General features: G+C 30.0%; 3 protein-coding genes across 4 annotated transcripts; all 3 read right to left on the bottom strand.

The window, feature by feature from the left end:
- Positions 1 to 4,516: 4,516 nt before the first annotated feature.
- LOC123897938 (GDSL esterase/lipase At1g29670-like) lies at positions 4,517 to 9,290 on the bottom strand. The gene is made up of 5 exons (XM_045948766.1): positions 8,960 to 9,290; positions 6,358 to 6,482; positions 5,832 to 6,083; positions 5,099 to 5,339; positions 4,517 to 4,939 (listed from the first exon to the last, which is right to left on the bottom strand). The coding sequence occupies exons 1-5, from the start codon at positions 9,216 to 9,218 to the stop codon at positions 4,710 to 4,712; spliced, it is 1,107 nt and encodes a 368-aa protein (XP_045804722.1). The 5' UTR covers positions 9,219 to 9,290; the 3' UTR covers positions 4,517 to 4,709.
- A 1,909-nt stretch (positions 9,291 to 11,199) lies between these two features.
- On the bottom strand, positions 11,200 to 14,048 carry LOC123897937 (GDSL esterase/lipase At1g29660-like). Of its 2 annotated transcripts, XM_045948764.1 has the most exons (5): positions 13,636 to 14,048; positions 13,419 to 13,543; positions 12,909 to 13,154; positions 12,037 to 12,277; positions 11,200 to 11,781 (listed from the first exon to the last, which is right to left on the bottom strand). In XM_045948764.1, exons 1-5 carry the CDS (start codon positions 13,886 to 13,888, stop codon positions 11,501 to 11,503), a joined length of 1,146 nt encoding a protein of 381 aa, XP_045804720.1. In that variant the 5' UTR covers positions 13,889 to 14,048; the 3' UTR covers positions 11,200 to 11,500. The 2 variants fall into 2 exon arrangements, with proteins under 2 accessions (XP_045804720.1, XP_045804721.1); XM_045948765.1 differs by lacking the exon at positions 12,909 to 13,154 and having other exon boundaries at positions 11,252 to 11,781; positions 13,636 to 14,013.
- A 3,140-nt stretch (positions 14,049 to 17,188) lies between these two features.
- Positions 17,189 to 22,285, bottom strand: LOC123897939 (GDSL esterase/lipase At1g29670-like). The gene is made up of 5 exons (XM_045948767.1): positions 21,980 to 22,285; positions 20,233 to 20,357; positions 19,894 to 20,139; positions 18,352 to 18,595; positions 17,189 to 17,595 (listed from the first exon to the last, which is right to left on the bottom strand). Exons 1-5 carry the CDS (start codon positions 22,233 to 22,235, stop codon positions 17,366 to 17,368), a joined length of 1,101 nt encoding a protein of 366 aa, XP_045804723.1. The 5' UTR covers positions 22,236 to 22,285; the 3' UTR covers positions 17,189 to 17,365.
- Between the last annotated feature and the right edge of the window lie 1,006 nt (positions 22,286 to 23,291).

Raw genomic sequence — 23,291 nt, 5'->3', positions numbered from 1 at the left:
TATAACATGAATTAGTTGGCTTTGGCTAACATGGAAGACCTCACCAAATTGCAAATATTATTATAACGAATATTGAAAATCATTTGATATTTTATTGAGACACGTCAAGACTAACGGTTACTTGATAAGTTTCAATAATATATCAAATGATTTTCTATTTCTTTAAAAAAATGGATGATCTATACGATATAAATTAACTTTCAATTAAACTGTAGATTTTGTAAAATTTGTATTCTTTATAGTAATATTAATGACTTGTGCATGGTGAAAGACTTAATAAAATCTTTCACCTCGCCAAATTATTTATATTTAACTAAATTTTAAATTAATTTTAATACTCCATTTGTTCTCTATTATATAAGTAAAAATTTACCTTTTTCTTTTTCTTCAATAACTTATTTATATAAGGAGAATGTTAACTTGTGTCCTTAAGGCACATGTTAAGGAAACAAAAATAGAAATTACTAAATGTTAATTTGTGCATTTTGACTTTTGAACATTAAATTTCTTATATCATTAAATGTTGAATTTTTATTTTGGTATATCTTAACATGTGCCCTAATGGCACATGTTAATAAAACCCTTTATATAATATCTGTTACGTCAGTTATTCAATAAATGAAGAATTGAATTTTTTTCTTATAACTAATAACAAAGCGAGTAATAATTAACTAGCTGTTATTAAATGTCATACTAATAATCAAGTAGTTTGAGTTAACTACTATTAACTTTCAATTATGATGATAAAAAGAGGATATATACATAAAAACAACAGCCACGCTATATGGCACGACCGCCAATTCGTTGAAATTGCACGACCATAAATGTATCCATGTTGATAATAATGTATGTGCGCTAGTTGTTGCGTTGCAGATTGATTTGGTTTTGAACATAAAAGTTATCCAAACTGCGGGACAAAAATGCATACGTACGATTCGGCTTGCTATGTTAGACTAGGTAATAAGTTGATTGCTACTAGTTGACAAAGTTAAGTTAAATATTGCGGTTTGATTTGATTTTCTGAAATAAAAACTGCAAATCAAACACGCGGTTTAAAAGAAAAATAATCTGTGCGGTTCAAACTAAATGCGGTTTTTTACAGTTTTCGATTTGAATTGTTTCGATTTACGGTTTTACTTTTCGGTGAAGAAATGGATAATTCATACCAACTCTTTCTTTCGATAATGTTTTTCCATATAATTTTGTATTAAAATAAAAACAAGAAAAATATTAACTGGTGCTCTTGAGACACCGTTAAGGAAACCAAAAATAATATAAATATTTTAGAATTTGTGTAGTTTTTAAATTAACTTATAAAAAAAAATTATTTTCAAATACAAAAAAATTACTTTTTATCTCTTAACTAGTATCTCCATAACATTAGTTAGCATGACCTTAAAGATAAAAGAGATCATAACTTACATCATGAGAAGGTGTTTATGCAGCCGGGCAAACAATATTTAGTATTTTGAATGAAATTAAAATTAAGATCGCGAATGAATCATATGTGCATTATTATGAGTTGGCAATTTAGTGTCGTGCGTTTGTGATGACAATTTTGTCGTGCCATTAAGCATTTTTCTAAAAACAACTAATAAATAAGAGGTAAGTTAGTTTGCATCTTAAATCATTCCTAACTAAATAAAACTACTAATAACTACCTATACTTATGAATATATAATTAATAATTTATAGACTTAATTGCATATCTGGTCCCTTATTTTTATTTTAGATTTTAATTTGGTCATTTGCGTTTTAAAAGTTTCAAGTTTGTCATTTTAGTCAATTTTTTGTTTGAATAATCTATGTAGCTAATAGATTTGCGTACACAAACAACTTACGAGAGTACTATGTGAAAGTTTTAGAATAAATTAACTTAAAATTTAACAAAACCGACCCAAACCGAGCAATCTGAATAGAAAAATAGTCAAGCGGGCAGGTTGTTGCCGGTTGTCAGTCACACATTTTCAGTTTTACACGAGTTAAAATGGAAGGTCTCGGTTTTCTAAAATCAATGCAGTTGTAACCGAACTCACCGGAGTTACATAAACTGTAAGCTTTTGTTTCATAATATATAAAACATGATGAAGTAACTGAGTATATCTCGAGACACATAATCTCAAAACTTGTTACAGTTTTTTCCTTAAAAAGTGAAAACAGGAAACCACCAGTAGCAACACTAACTCAATGTTTCTTCTTCCTCTCTCCTCTTTTATGTTCTTCATTATCATCACTATCATCTTCTTTTCTTTCATTTTTCTTATATTTCAATTCTTGAATCTTGGTGATATAAATCTAAACTTTTTTTTGTTCGGCTTATGTAAATAAAATTTGTTTGGGTCAAAATCGATTTAACAGTCAACCCGTCAAACATTCAATTTATGCAAACCGAACCCATAAAAACCGAACCTTAAAAATCGTCGGATTGAACTTCATTATTACAACTGCGAGTTGGGCTGAATGGTGTTTTTGGCCGAAATCCGTCTTACCCGATCTATTGTCCAGTACCCTACCCTATATCTCATATCAATAAGGACAAAAAAAGATGGGTTGAGTTTTACACATTATCAACATGTGAAGATTACAAATCGCTATCTTGTCCCCAGTTTTATGTTTTATAGTGTGAAATGAATGGTTCCCCCAGTTGTACAAAAAAAAAATATGAATGGTTCCTAAGGTGCCATGAAAGAAAAATAGAAGGACTGTTGCAGTTTGGGGTGGCAGAAGTTAAATGTCATTATTTTAGCAAAATAAAATTCATTAAGATAAATGTCATTATGTTAGTACTTCGTTGTTTTGTTGCGTTGGATGAAAATGAAATAAAGCAAAGTCTATAAAAGATTTTAGATTTTATGCACCAGTATAACGACCCGTGACAAGTACTGATTGCATTTGTATTATGAGCAATAATTAAACTATCATTTAAAATAGAGTTCGTAAAATTTATGTGAGTGTAGCTTTAGTTGATAGAGATATTGTTTAAATTTTAAAAAATATAGGGATTAGATTTCAAATTTATTATTTAATTTATTCACTTTAAAATAAAAAGTAAAATTTTAGGCATTGGATTTAGATCCTCTCGGTCTTTTTGGTCGAGTTTTCTCTTTTTTCTCATTCAAGAATATTTTTTATTTTTTGGGAAGAAATGATGGTTAATTTATTAGGAAGAAAAAGATGGCTTGAAGAAAATATTAGGTTGGGTATAGATTTTGTTGGATTATGAGAGATTCAAGGATCATCACATTGAGTCTTGAACAATCATATAAATGAGTTTGACATTAAATCTTAACCTAAAACTTTAAGTCATTAGGTTGATGAGTCATATCACTTATAAGTTGTGACAAGTGTGAGATGAGTTAAATCCCACATTGATTAAATAAATTGGAAGTTAAACACTTTATATGTGGAATGACCCATAAACCTAATGTTTTGATGTTTTAAGTAAAAGTTTGGTGTCCAATTCACTTGTATAGTTGCTCTTAAGCTCAATGTAGATTATCCTCCTAGCTGTCCCCTCATGGCCCAACATTATAAAATATTTAACATCTATTTTTTCATCTAATATGAGACTCAACTCACACTTAAAATATCTACCGACTTAAATTTCATTTTTCACTTTGTTGTTTTGATCCATGTTCTTCCTCCTAAGAAAAATATGTGCCTCTCACACTTCCACCTACTCATTCAATTCATAGATGATGTTGGAAAAAACCAACTAGTAAGGCGAGGATTGTCTTCACTTATAAAAATATATTCAGGTCATCTCGCAATTGATGTGAAACTTTTTAACACTCATCCTCGCACTTAGCACTGTTGGGCTTTGTGCGCATATATAAATGGTGAGTGGCCCGATAGCAGAAAAATGATAGCAGGTGGTCCAGTGGATCGTGGAGGAGACTCTGATACCATCGTAATATTGAATTTTTTTAGTCTAACTTATCCTTACAAAACCGACTTGTAAAATGAGGATTGTCCTCACTTATAAATACATATTCAGACCATCTCACAACACTTCATAACATAAATAAAATAAATACTCCCTCCCCAATTTAAAAACTAAAGTAATGTTGGGTATATATATAGTGGGTTATTTTAAAATTTGTTTAATCGCACTTTTTGTCCTTATATTTATTTTAGGTTTTAAGTTGGTCTCTTATCTTTTAAATGTTTCAAATTGGTCCTTTATCTTTTCTGCAGATTTCAAGTTGGTCCCTTCCGTCAAATTTTTCACTACTACCGTTAAATTTGGACACGTGTCATCTTTTCAATGGTGGTTTATGTTTGCCACGTGTCCAAATTTAACGGTAGTAGTGAAAAATTTGACGGAATGGACCAAATTGAAACCTGCAGAAAGGATAAGGAATCAACTTGAAACTTTTAAAAGATAAGGGACCAACTTAAAACCTAAAATAATAATAATAAGGGACCAAAAGTACGATTAAACCTTTAAAATTCTATTTATGAGTTCAAGAGGCACATTCAATTTTTTAAAATTATAAAGAGAGACTCAAATCTATTCAAGTTTATAACATAGTATAATATAATCAACGATTACAGCAGCAATCCTATTTTATTCTACTCAATATATGATTGCTTATTGCTAATACATTTTTGTTTTTTTGCTTATACATGTAAGTATAACATATTTTTCTTTCATGCAACCATGTTGAGCTTATTTAAAGGACATAATTGTGACTTGAACTAATTTATTATGAGATACTCAGCATAGCAAGTCGTTTGATATCCATTGGAGAGGTAGTCTCTGGAGCTAAAGTACTATCGTATGAAGTCAATGCAGTGAGATTGTTAACAGCTGATGTAGGATGAATTGCATCATAAAAAGCATACTCATTTCTATTTAAGCATGGCCTTGAATTAGGAACACACATTCCATCAGATGACCTCGGTAGACAACAAGCCTTATCTAAAACTGTAAACCCTGAAATATAAAATAGCATAGTGACATTAATTGATTTATAGAAACTTAAATCATACTGGTCTCATTTTATTTTTCAGATTCATTGAATAACTAATGTATATATTACATATTATGAATCAGATGCTTCAGTTATTCAATGAAATGAATTGAAATATTTACCAAGTGAACTGTCTATGGAGCCAGCAGTACTGTTTACAAAGATATATTTGGAATCAAGATTTATGCCATTGAGTTGATCCACTAGAGATCTAAGCTTGAGACTAAATATTAATGCATCAGCATTATATTTTTCAACACATCCTTGTGTCCCTTGATTAGCTTTAGCAATGGAAAATGGAGTGCAACCTATTTGGCCAATTCCAACTAACACGAATTTTCTTGCCCCACTTTCACGCAAATCCTGTCCAATAAAAATACCAAATTAAATCGTCGTTGCCAAAAAATTAAAATAAATAATTTTTTTAATAATTAAATAATATTATTTCTTTTAACAGCAAGCAATGATATGATAATTGTTTATTAAAAAAAATAATGTTAACCCATGTTGTTTATTTATTAATTTCCTTACATTTTCACACAAGCAAGAGATAAAAATATATTGAACTACAAATAATGAATTGGTCCAAGTCATAACAATTTTGGTCCTTTTAAGTATGTGGTCGGTGATTCGATTTCTGACTCATGCGTAAGGAGAAACTTCGATACGCATGAACCAGGAATCGAACTCCTAACGACATACTTAAGGGACCCTTACACCACCAATTCATTGTTTTTTTTGAACAAGCCAAAACCACCAATTCATTGTTGGCAAAGTAACATGTTAATATTTATTTAATGTGGATGTTTTTAATTCAATACCTATAAATAACACAAAAAATAAAAAGATATATACCTGTAAATAACCAGATGCTTGGTTAATAAGAACTTGAGCATACTCTTCAGGGTTATAATTGCGACTTGTTGTATATGTTGGGTGTCGGGGTAAGTAATAATTGTTTATGTAATCGTTGCTGCCTATATTCACATAATACAAGCATTGTTTCAAATATTGTTGGGCTTGTGGCAGACCACCAAGTCTGGCAACAATTTGGGAAACTATGACTCTATGATTTGCTACTTGCAATCCCATTTCAATATTAGCACCCTGCATATATACATAACACTAATTTAGAAGTGCTTGAGGAAGAAGGTTTTGTAAGAAATTGATAGTGAGAAGCAACTTCTTGATTAATATATTCATAAAAAATAAATAGAATTGGAGAGAAAAGAGGGGGAACATATGATTTATTTAAGTCACCTTTTAATTTTAGTCATTCATTTAGATCTAATAGTTGATAATGAGTCCAGTCAATCTCACTTAAAAAAATCATTCTAATTAGATATATATGAGGCATATATGAGCACACACTATACTATACCATATGTTTGCCGGTCTCGGCACGAATTCCAGCTGCACCAGATGCATAGTTAGCACCTTTAAGTATGTCCGAGCCAACTATGTTTGCAAAGGGTGGGATGAAATCCGAGATTCCAAGAAGTTCACCTACAACAGTAAACCGCCAGCTTGTGTGATTTCAACAAAAAAATTAAAGATAAGAAATACAACAAAAAATATTTAAATTCTGCATTTTTTAAAATATATAAAATTAATATCTAAATTATTTAAAACAAATAACTTTTGTTAATACATAACAAATTGACATCGATGTTATACTATGTGTGTGTGTTTTTTTTTTTTTTTTTTGATAAGATACTATGTGTGTTTTTAATTGTGCTTGTAGTATTTATAGGGTGTGAGTGCGAGATAGGTCTACTCATAGTATTAATGCAACCTCAATTGTGAGTAGGCATGGCAATGGGGCGGGGTGGGGACGGGTTTTGCCCTCCCCAAACTCAAACCCATAAAATTCGGGTTTCCCCAAACTCATCTCAAATTCGAGCGGGGATAAAAATGATAACCCTAAATCCTTACCCAACGGGGATCGGGTATCCCCATCGGGTTTCGGGTATCCCCATTACGCCTCTTTCCACATGAATTTAGATTATATTTTAGTATTTTTTTATTAAAAAAAAGTTAAATGTCCAAAATTGTTTTCTCTCAACAATATTTTTTTAAATAAAGGAAAAAAAATAGAGAAAATGGTTTGTTTAATATTCAAATTAAAATAAAAAATAAATATATGAACGTAATTTAAGAGATTATTTAAGCGTTTCTAATTTAAAAGAGCTGAAATCTAATTTTTAGTATAAGCGGGGCGGGTTCGGGGTGGATATCAATGTACCCATTACCCGCCCCAAACCCATATTTTGAAATCGGGAAAAACCCAAACCCGAACCCGAACCCAGTCAACTCGGGTTTTTCCCCGTCAAAATGGGTATGGTTTGGGTGGGTACCCACAGGTATGAGTTTTATTGCCACGCCTAATTGTGAGAAACTAAAATTAAATAGAGAAGGAGTCACCATAAAACAAACTAACAAAATACAAGTGAGAACTATAATTTTTCAAATTTAATTTGTTGGTATTATTATGGAGTCCGAACTCCAAACTTGTAAATTGTCATATGAAATCCCAATATGTCATTTGAAAAATTGACAACAAAATGCCCCAAAATATTAATTTAGTATTAATAGTCCATGATTTTATGTTTGGAAATACTCCAAAATACCCCTATAATATTTAGTATTATATATCTCAAAAACATCCTTCTCAAATTTTAACAATTTTTTTTCTTCTAAATTTTCACGCTAACCATGAAGATGATTTTTCTTAGAATTAGATTTGAGTTTAACTCAACCATATAATACCAATTTGTAAGGTGAGGGTTATCCTCTCTTAGAATTAGATTTGAGTAACTACTATTATTAAACTCATTTCAGGCGGATGGCTAGTAAATGAAGCAAAGAAAATAATCGGTTATTTTTTTCATATGATCTTGTGATGTAAAAAATCTACAATTTTTTTTCATAGAGGAATCTCTACAACTTTTATATTTTGATATATTTAAAGGTAAGTAATATTTTATAACCTATAAATAATCCAGAGGAGGCTCGCATGCATTTGCGAGGTGTGCGACGGCATAGGGCCTCAAAATTTTGAGGGCCTCAACTCAAAATTTTGAGGTCCTATAATATTACTTATATATTATTTATACCTATAAAATATCAGATGTATATTAATAGATTAATTTTTAGGCCCTAAAATAATAGTTATATATTGTTAATATTCATAAATATCATGAGTATCAATATATTAGTTATCTATACTCGTAAATATAGTTCTAGTCCATTTTAATCTTTGCATAAAATTTAATCTTAGATTATGATGTTCCTTTTTGACGTTATATTCAAAGATAATTATTTTGTATTTCTTGTTCCATTTAATTTAATGTAAGCTTTAATATTGATAATTTATATGTTTACAAGAATATTTTTTTTTTATATTATATGCAATTTAAATCGATAATTTTTTTATTTTTTATTTATTAAGGGGCCACTTTTATATTTTGCACAGAGCCTCCTAAAACTCGGAGACGCCCCTGAAATAATCATCAATATTTTGTATTATACTTAATGCAATGACTTTTGTTGGGCAATCTCTAATTTTAATTTTTAATTTTTTTGGGTATAAACCAGATAGATTATATATTTTCTACGTGCAATTGCAAACACTAATATTTCATACCTTATGAGATCTAAATAGATGATAAACTCTTTTTAAAAAATTTAACGTCGCATGCCTAAATTCAGAGATTGAACTCAAGACCTTGATTAAAGTAAAAGATATATGTGTCATATCATCCAAACGTTCTTGAATAATTTCTGAATTTTTTAGTTAGCTCTAACCGAGTAACCGAACTATGACTGAATTTATTTTTTTATAGGAAAAGTGCTATGAAATGAAAGATGCATGACCACAACTATAAATGCAATTAAAATCTCTAAGAATTAGAAGATCATAGATAGATAGATAGATAGATAGATAGATAGGAGTATCATTTTATTTTGATTTTAATTATTACCAATAATGTCAATTGCTGTTCGTCCATTGGTAAATCTTCCTGTTGTGCCACGTGGAAAGTCAACACCGTATGGCACGTAATTAGCTTTTGCATTAGTTAAAAGATTGTTGCTGTTTCCATTGTCGGACAAGGAGTCTCCAAATACAAAAAGGCAAGGCACTGGAGGTGTTTGGCCATTGACAAAACAATGTTGCATGAAACATGTAACAAACAAGACAAGAACATGCAAAACTAACCATGTTCTAGTCTCAAAAGCCATCTCTCTTTGTTAATCAAAATGTAATTATGATATATATATATATATATATAATATTGCAAATGAGGAGTATGTAAAAATCACAATATGGAGGGTGTATTTATATGTGTGTTTGTAACCAAATTGTCAAAACTAAGTAAAAAGTATTAACAAACAATTAATGACTTACGGGTTTCACAAGTTTTGATAAATTCTTAATAAGCACGTTTTCATAATTTCTTAATAAACAACTAAAAAGTCCAGGTTTTCAATTTTGCACCTACAAATAGGGGGATTCATCATTTCGGCAATCTATTCAATCCGTTCGATTCAACCAACTCAACCTATGAATATCGCGTTAAATTGGGTAATCGAGTAAATTTTATTTTCATTTCAATCAACCCACACTCAATATAAGATGGATTCTGGTTTTAATAATTTGAAATTCACTCAATCCAATCCGTCTGGACAATAGATAGATTTAATATATATAAAAAAAAAAAGTTCTTTTTTGGTGAATAAAATGAGTTTTTTTTTTACAGTACAATATAAATAAATAAATTGACCAAGTAAATAAATAAATAATTCCTTTTAAACTTGAAATTAATTAAGTTACAAAATTGCAAGTATTTGCGCGTGAATTAATTTTATGTTATTAGTTTAGGGGTTATTTTGTCTTTAGAGGTTACTTAGGTGGGGCTCTCTAACATTGGTAGCTATGTGTAAGGCTACCTAAAAATAAGTTATAAGTTAGCTGATAGCTGAAAAGTTAACTGGTAAAAATTAGCTATAAGCTAGTTGATGCCTGAAAAGCTAACTTATAGTTAATGGCTGATAGCTAATAGCTGAAAAGTTAGTAGAATGAAATAAAAGTGTTTGGCAAATTTAGTTGTTGTAAGTACAAAATGACATAAAAGTACATGGTTGGGTAGTTATTATATTTAAAAAAAATAAAGAAATAATAAAATGAAAATAATAAGGATAAAAATGAAATGTAAAAAGCTATAAGCTATAAGTTCATACGCTACTTGAAATAGCATTTCAAAAAATGCAATAAGCTATTAGATAAGCTTGTTACTAAACACGTAAATTTTTATCAAACAAACTTATAAGTTAGTTTATTAAACCAAACACACCCTTTAAAATTCGGATCGGAGATCGAACGGGTGTGATTTCTAGATCATGGCTCAATTGATTGAAATGATTCAACCACTTTTAAACCAGTTAAATTGAATACTAAACAAATTAATAGTATATTTTGTCCTAGTTTTTATAAATAATTCATATAAAATTACAACTAATAAAATAAAAATGCCTTTGATGTAGCTAGCTTAGCTGTTGTAATTTGCCATTTTTTGGTTTTGTTCGATTGTTTGTTTGTTGGTTGGCTGTCTTTGATGTTTACCACTATATGAAGAAGAACTAGCTTTCTTCTTCTTGTTTTTTTAACAGCCAATTTATTTATAACATCTATTAAGTACAAGAAGTACACAAGAGTGAATCAAAACTTACAACTCAAGATAGCCACCAAAATCTCAACTAATAAAAGACATCCACTCTAAGCAATCAGGACACCTAAAATTAACATCAAAATACAAAAAAACAAATTGAAAAAAACTACACCATCACGACGACAACAACAACAACAACAAACGTTTCTCAAAACTAAGAAGGTAAGTGGATAAAAAAAAACTGATTTTTATATGGTTTGGTTCAAAAACCAAACAGAACTAATAAAAACTAAGGTTGTTTGTTTTGGTTCTTAATTTTAGTTTGGAAAATGTTAAACAGTGTCCGGGGCACTGTTTAAGGATATCAAAATAGAAATTTTGTCTTGGGAAAAAACTTCGGAATGTGTTTTCCGAATTTGAACTAGAAAAATTTCGGAGAACGCATTCCGAAGTTTTTATACAAGGGCAAAAATGGAAAAACGGGGTAGAAAAGAAACACGAGGGTGGAAAGAGAAAAATTCATTATTTATAGTCTATACAACGTGTTCGTGTACTTGAATGAATTAAATAAGATGAATAAAACTAATTATTGCATCCATTCTGCATTCTATTCTCATTCCAGAATCAAATACTATTACAGAATCCAAGAGTAAATGTAGGTTAAATACTATAACAATAATAAGCCAAGTCAAATTTGCTTGAGCACATCATCGGACAAATCGGGAAAAAAATTAAGGCAGGATAACCGATTAAATTTATTCGATTTATTTCGGTTTCAGAAACCATTTGATATGAAAACCTTATTTAGCTTCAAGACAATGAAGAAATACTAAGCTAAAAATAACTTGAACATATTTAACTAGAGGCACTAAGCTGTGATGTATTCTCATTTATGGACTCCAATTCCATCTTAGTTTCTTGTTCAACAAGGTGCTTAATATCCATTGGATAAGTGTACCCTGAACTATATGGATCATCATAAAATCCTATTGCAATGAGTTGGTTCCAAGCATCAGTGGGATGAAAATCATCCCAAAACACATAATCACTCCTATTATAGCATGGCTTTTCATCAGGAATACACCCTCCACCAACCAACCTTGATGGACAACAAGGAGCATTTGATACCAAAAAACCTGAGATTCATGGAACATGTAGCATGGTTATATTTATATACATTGTATGAACCTCAATCAAAAACAGTAAGTTGTTTTTAATTATAATATTAGAGACTTGTGGTTTAACGACATTTCACAAATCAGTCACAAACTCATTTAATTACCGATTTAGAGACTGATCCTTTAAATCGGTCACTATAGAGACCTAAATATTTCGGTTAAATAAATAAGATTATATATGCCGAAATTTTAGCAGTGAATTAAAACTATTACCATCCGAACTCTGGCCATCTGATTCTGATGTACTGTTTATGAAGATGAATTTGGAATCAAGAGAAAACTTGTTGAAATTATCCACTAGAGATTTAAGCTTAGCATTGTAAATGTATGCAGGGGCATTTTCCTCTTCAACACAAGACCCATTTGTCCCATGAAGGTAGATGGCATTTGGAGTGCAGCCTAAAAGGCCCAACCCAACTAACACATATTTTCTTGCTCCAATTTCATGTAGAGCCTGTTACAAATATCAAATACAACAATTAAACTATAAAGTACCAGAATAGATACGAATACTTGAAGTTGTTGAAATCTTACTTGCGGTTTACTATGTTACAAGAAAGACTTAATGACTTAGTATTTATGGCAATTGAGAATGATCACTTGAAGAATATATAATATAAAAACTCGATCGATGAATTTGCTTAAAAAACTGTTAGAAGGAAGACTATTTTTAAATAGATAAATTTTGTTGTTGTTGTTATTGATTAAAATAGGAATATTTTTTATAATGTTTTGCATTTTTTTTATTAAGTGATCCATTTTTAATATTCGGATTTAGGCCTCCAAAATAGTCGGGGTCTGCGTGCCTCACAAAACATCAACAGTGACATGTTAACATTAATAATAATTTGAAAATGTGAAACCAATGGAATATATCGTTGTCATATTGATGTGAAATACTGACATGTGTGTAACATCAAACACACTTTTAATTTGTAGGGTCAGTACTGCTTAACTATTACAGTAAACATCATACTATAAATATTGTAACTTCAATTGATATGCTATTATTATTATTATTCTCATTATCATTTAATCATTTTTTGAAAACAAAGTTAAAACACAGAAAGTTTGAATGCATATACCAGTAAATTCAAAGATAGCTCTTGAATTAGAACTTCTGCATATTGCTCAGTGTTATAAATGTGGCTTGTTGGATAGTATTGGGGAAGATAGTAATTATTTATGTAGTCATTACTTCCTATATTCACATAATACAAGCATTTGTTAAGGTATTGTTGAGCTTTGTCAACACTTCCAAGTTTTCCAGCAATTTGAGAAACTATAACTCTGTGATTTTTTAACTGTAATCCCAAGCTGATAACAAAACCCTGTATGAACATAATGTATCATAAATCCTCTATTCATCTATAAAAAAACCAGTTGAAAATCAAGATGAACAATGAAATAAATCATAAGGTTCTTTGATATATTTATTACCTATGAAGCACGGACACCAGACACGACACGGACACTGACACGTCGACACCGATAATAATTTGAGAAAATGATATAATTCAGTGTAATCATAAGTGTCAGTGTCGTATACCTGACACGCCTAATCTAAGAAGTGTCCGTGCGTCATAGATTATTACCATAGTCATGCTTGTCTCGGCACGAATTCCAGCTCCCCCAGATGCATAGTTCACACCTTTGAGTATGTCTGAACCATTAATGTTTGCAAATGGTGGAATGAATTTCTCAAATCCAAGAAGTTGAGCTGCAATCAAAAGGACTTTAGTTTGAGCTGGATACCAAAAAGAGAGATAAGAGTTCATAATAATATAGTTTGAGATGAAAAAAGAATGTTACTTATTATGTCAATCGAATTTCGACCGTTGGTAAATCTTCCGGTTGGACCGATCGGAAAGTCGATTCCATAAGGATTGTAATTAGCTTTTGAAGAGGTAGGAAGGTTGTTGTTGTTTCCACTATCAGATAAAGAGTCACCAAAGATAAACAAACAAGGTACTTGGGGTTTTCCATTGACACATTGTATCAAATAGTTTGCAGACAAGAAAAGAATAGGTAACAGCAACCATGTGTTGATCATCATAGATTCCATCTCTAATCTAATGAAGCTACTGAACACAGGAAATCAATATTTAAGGAGGAACCAATCAAGACATAAATATTAATGATGGGACCATACAATTAATAAAAATCGGTTTTTTGGCAAGTTACATTACATTTTATTTTTTTTTATAAGCAAGTTACTTTAAATTAACACTATGGCACCATCTATTTATATACACTCCATCCCTCTAAAAAAAATTGTTTTTAAGATTGTTTTATACATGTTAAGAAATGTAATGATGTTATTAAAAAAAAATATTTTTACTAAATTATCCTTATAAATTATAGGTTTGTTTCTTGGGAATAATGCATATAGTAATTATTAAGGGTACAATTGAAAAATATTACATTGAAAAATGAAAATGACAATTATTTTGAGACAAAGTTTTATTCATAAAATGACAATTATTTTGAGACGGTTGGAGTATTGAATTTCTAATAACTATCTTGCCGCTATTAAATGCAATACTAATGATTAAAGAAGTTTGACATCAGTTATTTCATTTAAGGTCGTGTTAACTTTATTCTAAAATATTAGATATTTTTCAATATTAGTTGGGTCAGTAGTGATTAGCGCTGAATTTGGTAAGGAGAACTACGGTTCGATCCTTGCAACTACAATTGGGAGAAAACTGATGTCAAAATTAATCCCGAACTGGAAGAGACGGTCCAAAGAACCGGATAACGGTGAAAAAAAATGTGAAATGTTGGATTATGTTTTTAAATTGCCCCTTCTCCTCCCAAATGGGAGAACAAAAATAATGTTGGATTTAGTGGTTTATCTTAAAAATATATATTTGTGGATTCAACTGCAAAATTTTAAACTTGTTGGTTGCCGGTTGGCACATGTTCCACATTTTCCCCTACTTTGATGGATCCATCGTTGACCCATTGATGAAACTGGAAAGTGCAGAATGAAAGTTAAAATCCACCTACTCCCTCCGGTATTATTTATAGGGTGCTGTTAACATGTGTATATAGGGCACATGTTAAGGAGTAATAAATGACAGTAGATCCCATTTATTTTACTTTGAAATAAACAGTATCATAAAGTATGTCTCACATAAAATTTAAAGACAAAATTGTCCTACACCCACTTGAGAATTCAGATCTGTCACCACCTCGTCAAATTCTCTTTCTTTCTATCAATATCATGTTTCTTCATATATGAAAAAAAAAATATATCTGAAGCTTTTCCTTTCTATTATCATATATGAAATTGAAGAAACATATAATATTTCATCTTCTTTTTCTATTACCCTGAAGCTTTCCAACTTTAAAATTGGTTACAATCAGTCTTCAATTTCAATCCAAAACTCTTCAATTTCAAACTGAGAAAAGGGAACGACGACGGCAAGTCGGAGAAAAAACACAAGAAAGATGGAAAGTTGTTTCACGGCGACAAAGATTTGTTTCTACAGAGATATGGAAAAAATAATTGTTTTGAGAAACAATATTGTGAGGAGAAGAGAGACTGGGTTTTTGATCTGTCAAAGGGAAATTGAAAGGGTGAAGAAGAACTAGGGTATTGTGAGAAGAGCAATCCCGCGTTTTTGTAAAAAAATAATTCTGCATAACAGAGTGGTGATCTATCATGGCGGCGCTGTGGCGGAATATTATTGAAATGGAGGAGTCATAAGAAAAAACGAGAAAGAGAAGAGAAGATGAGGGTAATTTAGGCAAAATAAAAAATAAAAGCACACTTTTTTATATTTATTTGACTGGAGTTAATTTTTTCTTTGTCCAAAATAAAATAGGTGGGACCAACCATCATTTATTACTCTTTATCATGTGCATTAGGTGCACAAGTTAACATTGTCCTTATTTATAAACCAAAATATGTATTGTTTTACAATTATTAAGAAAATTATTATATTTACTTAACTATTCTTCAAAATATATGAAATTTACATTGGGACTATACAATTATCTTAAGGGTCGTGTTAACATGTGCTCTATGGACATATGTACAGGCATATGTTAAGATATTTAAATATGGAGATTTTACATTTAATGATGGAAGATATTTAATATTTAGGAAGTTGAATACACAATTTAAAAAAAAAAAAATTGTTTCTATATTTATCTCCTTAACATAAGTTCGTAGGGCACATGTTAACATTATTCTTATTTTAAAAAATAAAACAATTAATATGGGGTATTTTCGGAACAATAACATTAAATAGAGCTGAATTTAGTTACTTTTACTTATATTAGACCAAAAAATTTGTTGAATTTTGCTTATAAATCATGCCGGAATGAGTATCTAGGGATGGCAGGAAAACCCAAACCCGTGAGACCCACCCGAACCCAAACCCAAGTCAACGGGCGAAACCCGAATTGACTGGGTTTGGGTTTGGGTTTGGGTGACACCCGAAAATATGGGTGTGGGTTTGGTATCACTCAAACCCACACCCGAAACCCATACACCCACCCGAAACATGTTAAAATTACCTAAATACCCCCACATATATATATATATATATATATATATATATATAAGTGTAAAAGTAAAATTAGGTTTTTCACAAACCATAAACCAAAATTGTGTTTGAATTTTGCTTGAAAGTTGGAAGAACTTAATTTTGGTTTAGTTGTAATTTAATTTCTTGAAAGACTATTTTGTAATTTTAAATTCCCTTGTAATTTTAAACCTATGTTTTTGCTAAGTGATTGACAATATGTTTAAATTCCATTGTTTTTGCTTAAATTTACCTTGTTTTGCTTAAATTTGCAAAGTAGTACAAAATGTGTTGTGGGTTTGGGTTTGGGTGTAAAAAACCCGAACCCAATGGGTGTGGGCGTGGGTGTGGTTTTGCCACCCGAACAGATTTGGGTTTGGGTTTGGGTTTGGGTGTTGATTTCGGGTGTGGGTTTGGTATCACTCAAACCCGCACCCGTGGGCGCCCATTGCCATCCCTATGAGTATCTAAATAAATTCTCTTATTCCGTTCAGTTGGTAACTATTAAAGATATTAACTGGAGTTTGAATCTTATACTCATCATTTCTCTGCATTTAAAATGTATGAACTTAGACAATAAACTATTTGACAAAAAAAAGTGTCTTGTTCCGACGTACTTTTGCCAATGATAAAGTAGATCGACGTACTTTTGCCACCCTTGTATAATCAAATTGTGTATAAATCAAGAGAGACTTAAAAATATCTCATAAGTGTAGCTCAAATAGTAGTTGCTAGAGACATTTAAATGTGTGAGTCTTGTCATTAAAAAAAATAAAAATAAGAGAGACTTAAATATTTGTCAAAAAAGAAAAAGAAAAGAGAGAGACTTAAATATACCGAGTTTATAACATTAAATAATATAATTAAGGGTTGTGACCGATCCTAATTTATTCTGCTCAATACATACATGATTGCTTATTGCTTATACATGTGATAAAGTTGAACTTATTTTTCTTTTATGCAAACATGTTGAGCTTATTTAAAGGACATTGTTGTAACTTGAACTAATTTATGGGATACTGAGCAAGTTGTTTGATATCCATTGGAGAGGTGGTTCCTGGAGCAGCAAAAGTACTATCATAAGAAGTTAATGCAGTGAGATAGTTCAAAGCTTGTGTGGGATGAAATCCATCATGAAAAACATGTTGATTTCTATTGGTGCATGGTATTGAATCACGAACACACATTCCATCTGATCTCACTGGACAACAAGGAGCATTGAAAACAGTAAAACCTGAAATACAACATATCATATGTTATTAATTGATTAAAATAATATAAACATGGTAAGAATTCTAATGTGAGTTGACATTAACATGAGTTTAATGTTAGATAATAGTTTGGGCTTATATAATGCCTTTTTTATAGGGCTTATGATAGTTTAATGTGTTATGTTTAAAATATATTAAGAATTTCTTTTTTCATCCTATCTATACTTCTCACACGAATTTATCAAAATATTTGTGTCCGCTATTTAGGTAGTAAATACCCCCAAATACATCCTAACAATTTTTGTTATAACTTTCACTACTTAAGTAGCAGACGACATTTACAAAATTTCTCATTTTTATAACGTTCGTTACTTAAGTAGCAGAAAGGTCAAAATGTAAACGTGTAGGGCATGCGAGAAGTAGGTTGGGCGGCAAAAAAAATCTCAAATATATTATAAACGTAGCTTTGTTCATTCTAATAGAAACTCATGTTCATGCCAACTACGTGGACTTCTTAACACACCTCATCCCACGTGATCGACACTATTAGAATTGGTGCGTGAATATAAATAGTGGGCATCTCAATAGCAAGTGGCACAATAAATCTCGAAAAAACTATGATATCATCTTAAAATTGAAAGTTTATCCTAACTCAACCTTACAAAACGGTTTATAAAATGAGAATTATTTTTTACTTATAACTTCATGTACAGTCAATTGACATCTAACGTGGAACTTCTTGATATAAAATATGAAATGAAATTAATTAAAATATTTACCAAGTGAAGGGTCTACGGAGCCAGCAGTACTATTTACAAAGATATATTTGGAATCAGGTTTTTCAGTATTGAATCGATCCACAAGAGCTCTAAGCTTGAGACTAAGTATTAATGAATCAGCATTATATTGTTCAACACATAATTCCCCTTGTTTTAATCCCTTAGTAGCAATGGCATTTGGAGTGCAACCTATTAGGCCAACTCCAACTATCACATGTTTTCTTGCCCCAGCAGCATGTAAAGCCTGCACAGTAAAAATATTAAGAATCAAATCATCATGGCAAAAAAAAAAAAATCATTTTAGATTAATTTTAATTTATTTTAATTTATTTTCTCTGTTGTCAAGTGATTAATTTTTTTTTTTAACAAGGTCAAGTGATTAATTTTAATTTTAGTCCCTGCAATTATATTTTAATATCTTTTAATTTTGATCTTTGTAAGTTTTTTATTTTGATTTTTCAGTCTCTATATAAATTTAAAAACAGTTGTTTTTAATCTCTTATATTTTACGTGGTCTAATAGAAACACGCCATGTGACTTAATAAACTGACATTAGAGACTAAAAATATTAGCTTTTTAATTTACAAAGAATGAATCCAAAAAAGATTATAATGAGTAAAACAAAAAACCGTTATATATAATTATGATATGGATACTAATAATATTAAAATTTTTATCTTCATATACTCCCTCTGTCCCAAAATATAAGCAAAAAGTGGTCAACTAAAGTGGATGTATTTGGTTAAAAATTTAGTCCAAATACATCCACTTTGGTTGACCATTTTTTGCTTATATTTTGGGACGGAGTAGTATATTTTTTGAATGGCAAAGAAACTTTATCTTTATATTGTATTTGAATTAGACTCCTAGTGCTATTTAGTCTAGTGCAAATTCTTATAATAATTATTGTGAAAATTCATATTATTTTATGAAAAGAGTCAAAAGACTCAACATTCTCTTTAGAAAAAATACATAGATATGTTTAGGCCTTAAGAAATATTACTATAAAATATTAGTTTGATCTAAAAGTTTTTTTTTTAATATTAGTTAAAATAGTTTTTAATATTAGTATAATATTCTTTGATTTACAAAGTTTTTGTTTTATACTTTAAAAGTTTGATAAAATAGTCTTTGATAAATATTACTATAAAGTATAAAATATTCTTTGATCTAAAAAATAAAATAGTCTTTGATCTACAAACTTTTAATATTATACTAATAGTCTTTGATAAAAACTTTGATAAATACTCCCTCCATCCCAAAATATAAGTGAAAATTGGTCAAAGAAAGTTGATGTATTTGGTTAAAAATTTGGACAAAATACATCAATTTTATTTGACCAATTTTTCCTTATATTTTGGGACGGAGGGAGTAGTCTTTAATATTAGTTTATCTAAAAACTTTATGATTTTTCATCTAAAGTAATAATAATGAACTCGCGCCTTGTGTTAAACAATGTTATTAATTCAGTACATACAATTATACAAATTAATACACATGTATATAACACAAAATGACAAAAAAAAAATAAAAGATATATACCTGTAAAAAAAAAGAGAATTGGTCACTAAGAACTTGAGCATACTGCTCAGGGTTAAAGAGGCGACTTGATGGATAAAATTGTGGTAAGTAATAATTGTTTATGTAATCGTTGCTTCCTATATTCACATAATACAAACATTTTTTCAAATATTGTTGGGCTTGTGGCAAACCTCCAAGCATGAGAGCAATTTTGGAAACTATGATATTATGATGTATTAGCTGGAGTAGCAAGGGGACATTATCACCCTGCATACACACAAACATGAAGCATGTTAGTTAATTTCTTTCACACATACACACGCGCGCGCACGCACACATAAACACGTACACTATATTTACCATATGTTTGGCAGTCTCGAAACTAATCCCAGCTGAACCAGATGCGTAGTTAACACCATGACTTATGTTTGAGCCATTAGTGTTTGCAAAGGGTGGGATGAAATCCGTGAATCCAAGAAATTCTCCTACAACAGTAAAATGTTAGTTTGTGCGATTTCAACAAAAAAGTTTAAGATAAAAATAAATACAACAAAGAATATATTTGAAACTATGCCTCTATAAATATAATTATTTATGAAGAGTTGGATCCTATAAAATAATTAAGATGTAAAGTAAAAAAAATTAATTAATACAGTACTTCTTATTATTTTAACAAACTCATGAATCATGATGGGCCTATAATATTTACATTTTCGTTTGTTCATTTGAGATCATTTGAGAAAAGTGAGATCTTATTTATAGGTGTGGTTGCCTTTTTCCAAGGCATTAAATTAATTAGGCATAGTTATACTTATCCTATGAGTTTACCAAAAGTATGTAATCCTACCATTCTGCCCACAATTTTAATGGTCAAAATCTTGGTAATATATTGGGCATGTTAGTTACATCAAAAAATATATCAAAGAATATTATATGACGCGCATTTAAAATAAGGGGGATTATATGGTACATTTTCTTTTTGGACAGTTTTGGTGCAGTCCTTTTTTTAACCAATAGAATTCATTTTAATTCTCACATCAGCGCAAGTCTATGATGAGTCCTTTTTTTTTTAACAAATTGCATATGAGTCCCCCATCAAGTAAATATTCATTTACAAATTACAAACAAAAAACAAATTTTATTTCAATTAAAAAAAATCATCCCTAAAAAAACTCGTCAATATTTCAATTAAAAAAAATCATGCGTAAATCCCTAAATAATATATGTTATAAGCCTCGACATCCATTTTCTTTCTAGCATCAATATTTGACCAAATTGAAAACCATAAATCCAAATTGAAAAACTATTTCAATATATATATCTGTATCAGTTTAACCAGGACAAATTTAAGCTTAATTCCATCTTCTTTTTCTTTTCTTTTTTATATCGTAGAAAAGTTTCAATTAGCGAGAGCCATTCAGAATCTGTAGAAGCCGAAACACCGAATGGTCAAATTGATGATAATCAACTTAGAGGATCGACAAAAACTTTAGATGAAAGTAAATCTGACAAGAGCTTAGATGATAGCAAATTAGGGACATAAAATAGTGTCGGTGAAGTCGCACAATAAGACGAGACTTTCAGTGAGACTAAGGAGGAAGAAATCAAGAAAAATATGGATTCAGAGACAAACCAAAGTACTAGAGATAGTAACGTTGAAAGCCATGAAACTTCAAAAGAAGAAACTGATTTTTTTTTTTTACAATCACAATTAAAATAAAAAACAATTTAAATATCGGGGTAGTTTTATAACTTTTAATATGATAGGGACTTAGCTGAAATATTATTTGATATAAAGATACATAGTAGGTACCATATAAGTGGTTTGTACCATATAATTTAAAGTTAGTCGATATTTCATCTTCATTGATCAGATTAAGACCGCACCAAAACAGTTCAAATAAAGGGCTGCAACATATAATTTTCCTTAAAATATATCAAAGATTTACGAATGATTACTGATTTTAATGTTGCATCCTATAATATAAGATTACGAGTGTCTAGGGGTGTAGTTTTGGGAGTACTACTACTAGTGTGGATAAAATACTATTTTTCAATTATTTATAATATATATCTTTGTTGTTAAAAAACATATATAAAAAATTACCAATGTAGTCAATTGATGTTCGTCCATTGGTAAATCTGCTTCCATTTGATCCTGTTGGAAAGTCAACACCATATGGATCATAATTAGCTTTTGCATTTGTTAAAAGATTGTTGTTGTTTCCATTGTCGGACAAGGAGTCTCCAAATACAAAAATACAAGGCACTTGAGGTGTTTGGCCATTGATACAATGTTGCATGTAACATGTAACTAAGAGAACAACATGCAAAACTAACCATGTTTTAGTGTCACAAGCCATCTCTCTTGGAAGAAAACCTAATGTATTATATGATATATTGTATGAGATTGAGGTGTATGTAAATCACAAGATGGAGGGTGTATATATAAGGGTGTTCGTTGACAAATTGTCATAATCTAAAGTATTAATTAATCAAGGATTCGATGACGGGTTTGGCAAGTTTTTAGAATTTACACGTTTTTATAAGTTTCATTTTTTAGACAAACACTTAAAAGTCTACAAGATATATTTCTATTTTTGTATCCATGAGTATGAAATCTGAAAGAATAATTATCGTATAGAACCAAATTTATACAATTTCAAGGAATTTTGCTATTATAGATTTCTACTACATGATTGATGTTTTTGTTTATTTTAAAGTGAATATTTTAATACTTCAAAGATTAATTAGTTTTTTATTTATAAGCAAAAGATTAAATGATAAGGGCTTTGGCTAAAATGAAACAGTGAGATAAGTGGTGCATGGTGCACCACTTGTCAATATCTCGATAACGAAAACAAATTCTATAAAATCCACCGTTGGATTGAAAGTTTATATCATATAGATCATTCATATAAATTTTTAGAAAAATTGAACATCATTTGATATATTATTGAGACCAGGAACGGATCTACATAGGGACTAAGTGTGGCTATAGCCACACCAGAATTTTCAATTTTTAATAGGTATATAATCATATTTATGTTATTAATATTGTATAAATATGTATAACCGTTAAGAATATCACAAAAATTTGTCTGGCCTAGAGCTACTGTAACGCCCCTTTTACCCAAGGGTCTTGGGTTCAATTCTTGCTAGTTGTTTTTTTTTTTGCTTTTAATTTATTTTTTTACAAAGAAATTGTTTTGTTGCAAGTTAAGTACAACGAATCAAGAATGATAGTTTTGGTAATTTTTTTTTTCAAAGGAGTGATCAATATATATATATATTAGAGAAATCAAATTATGCCGGTAACATTTTAATGAGTATAAAATTTACCGTTAAATTTAAAATTCATATCATATAGATAATTTATGTAAAATTTTATAGAAATTTAAAATAATTTGATATGTTAT

Source organism: Trifolium pratense, linkage group LG7 (genome assembly GCF_020283565.1).
Source record: "Trifolium pratense cultivar HEN17-A07 linkage group LG7, ARS_RC_1.1, whole genome shotgun sequence".
Lineage (NCBI taxonomy): Eukaryota > Viridiplantae > Streptophyta > Magnoliopsida > Fabales > Fabaceae > Trifolium > Trifolium pratense.
This window is presented reverse-complemented; position numbering and strand designations above follow the sequence as displayed.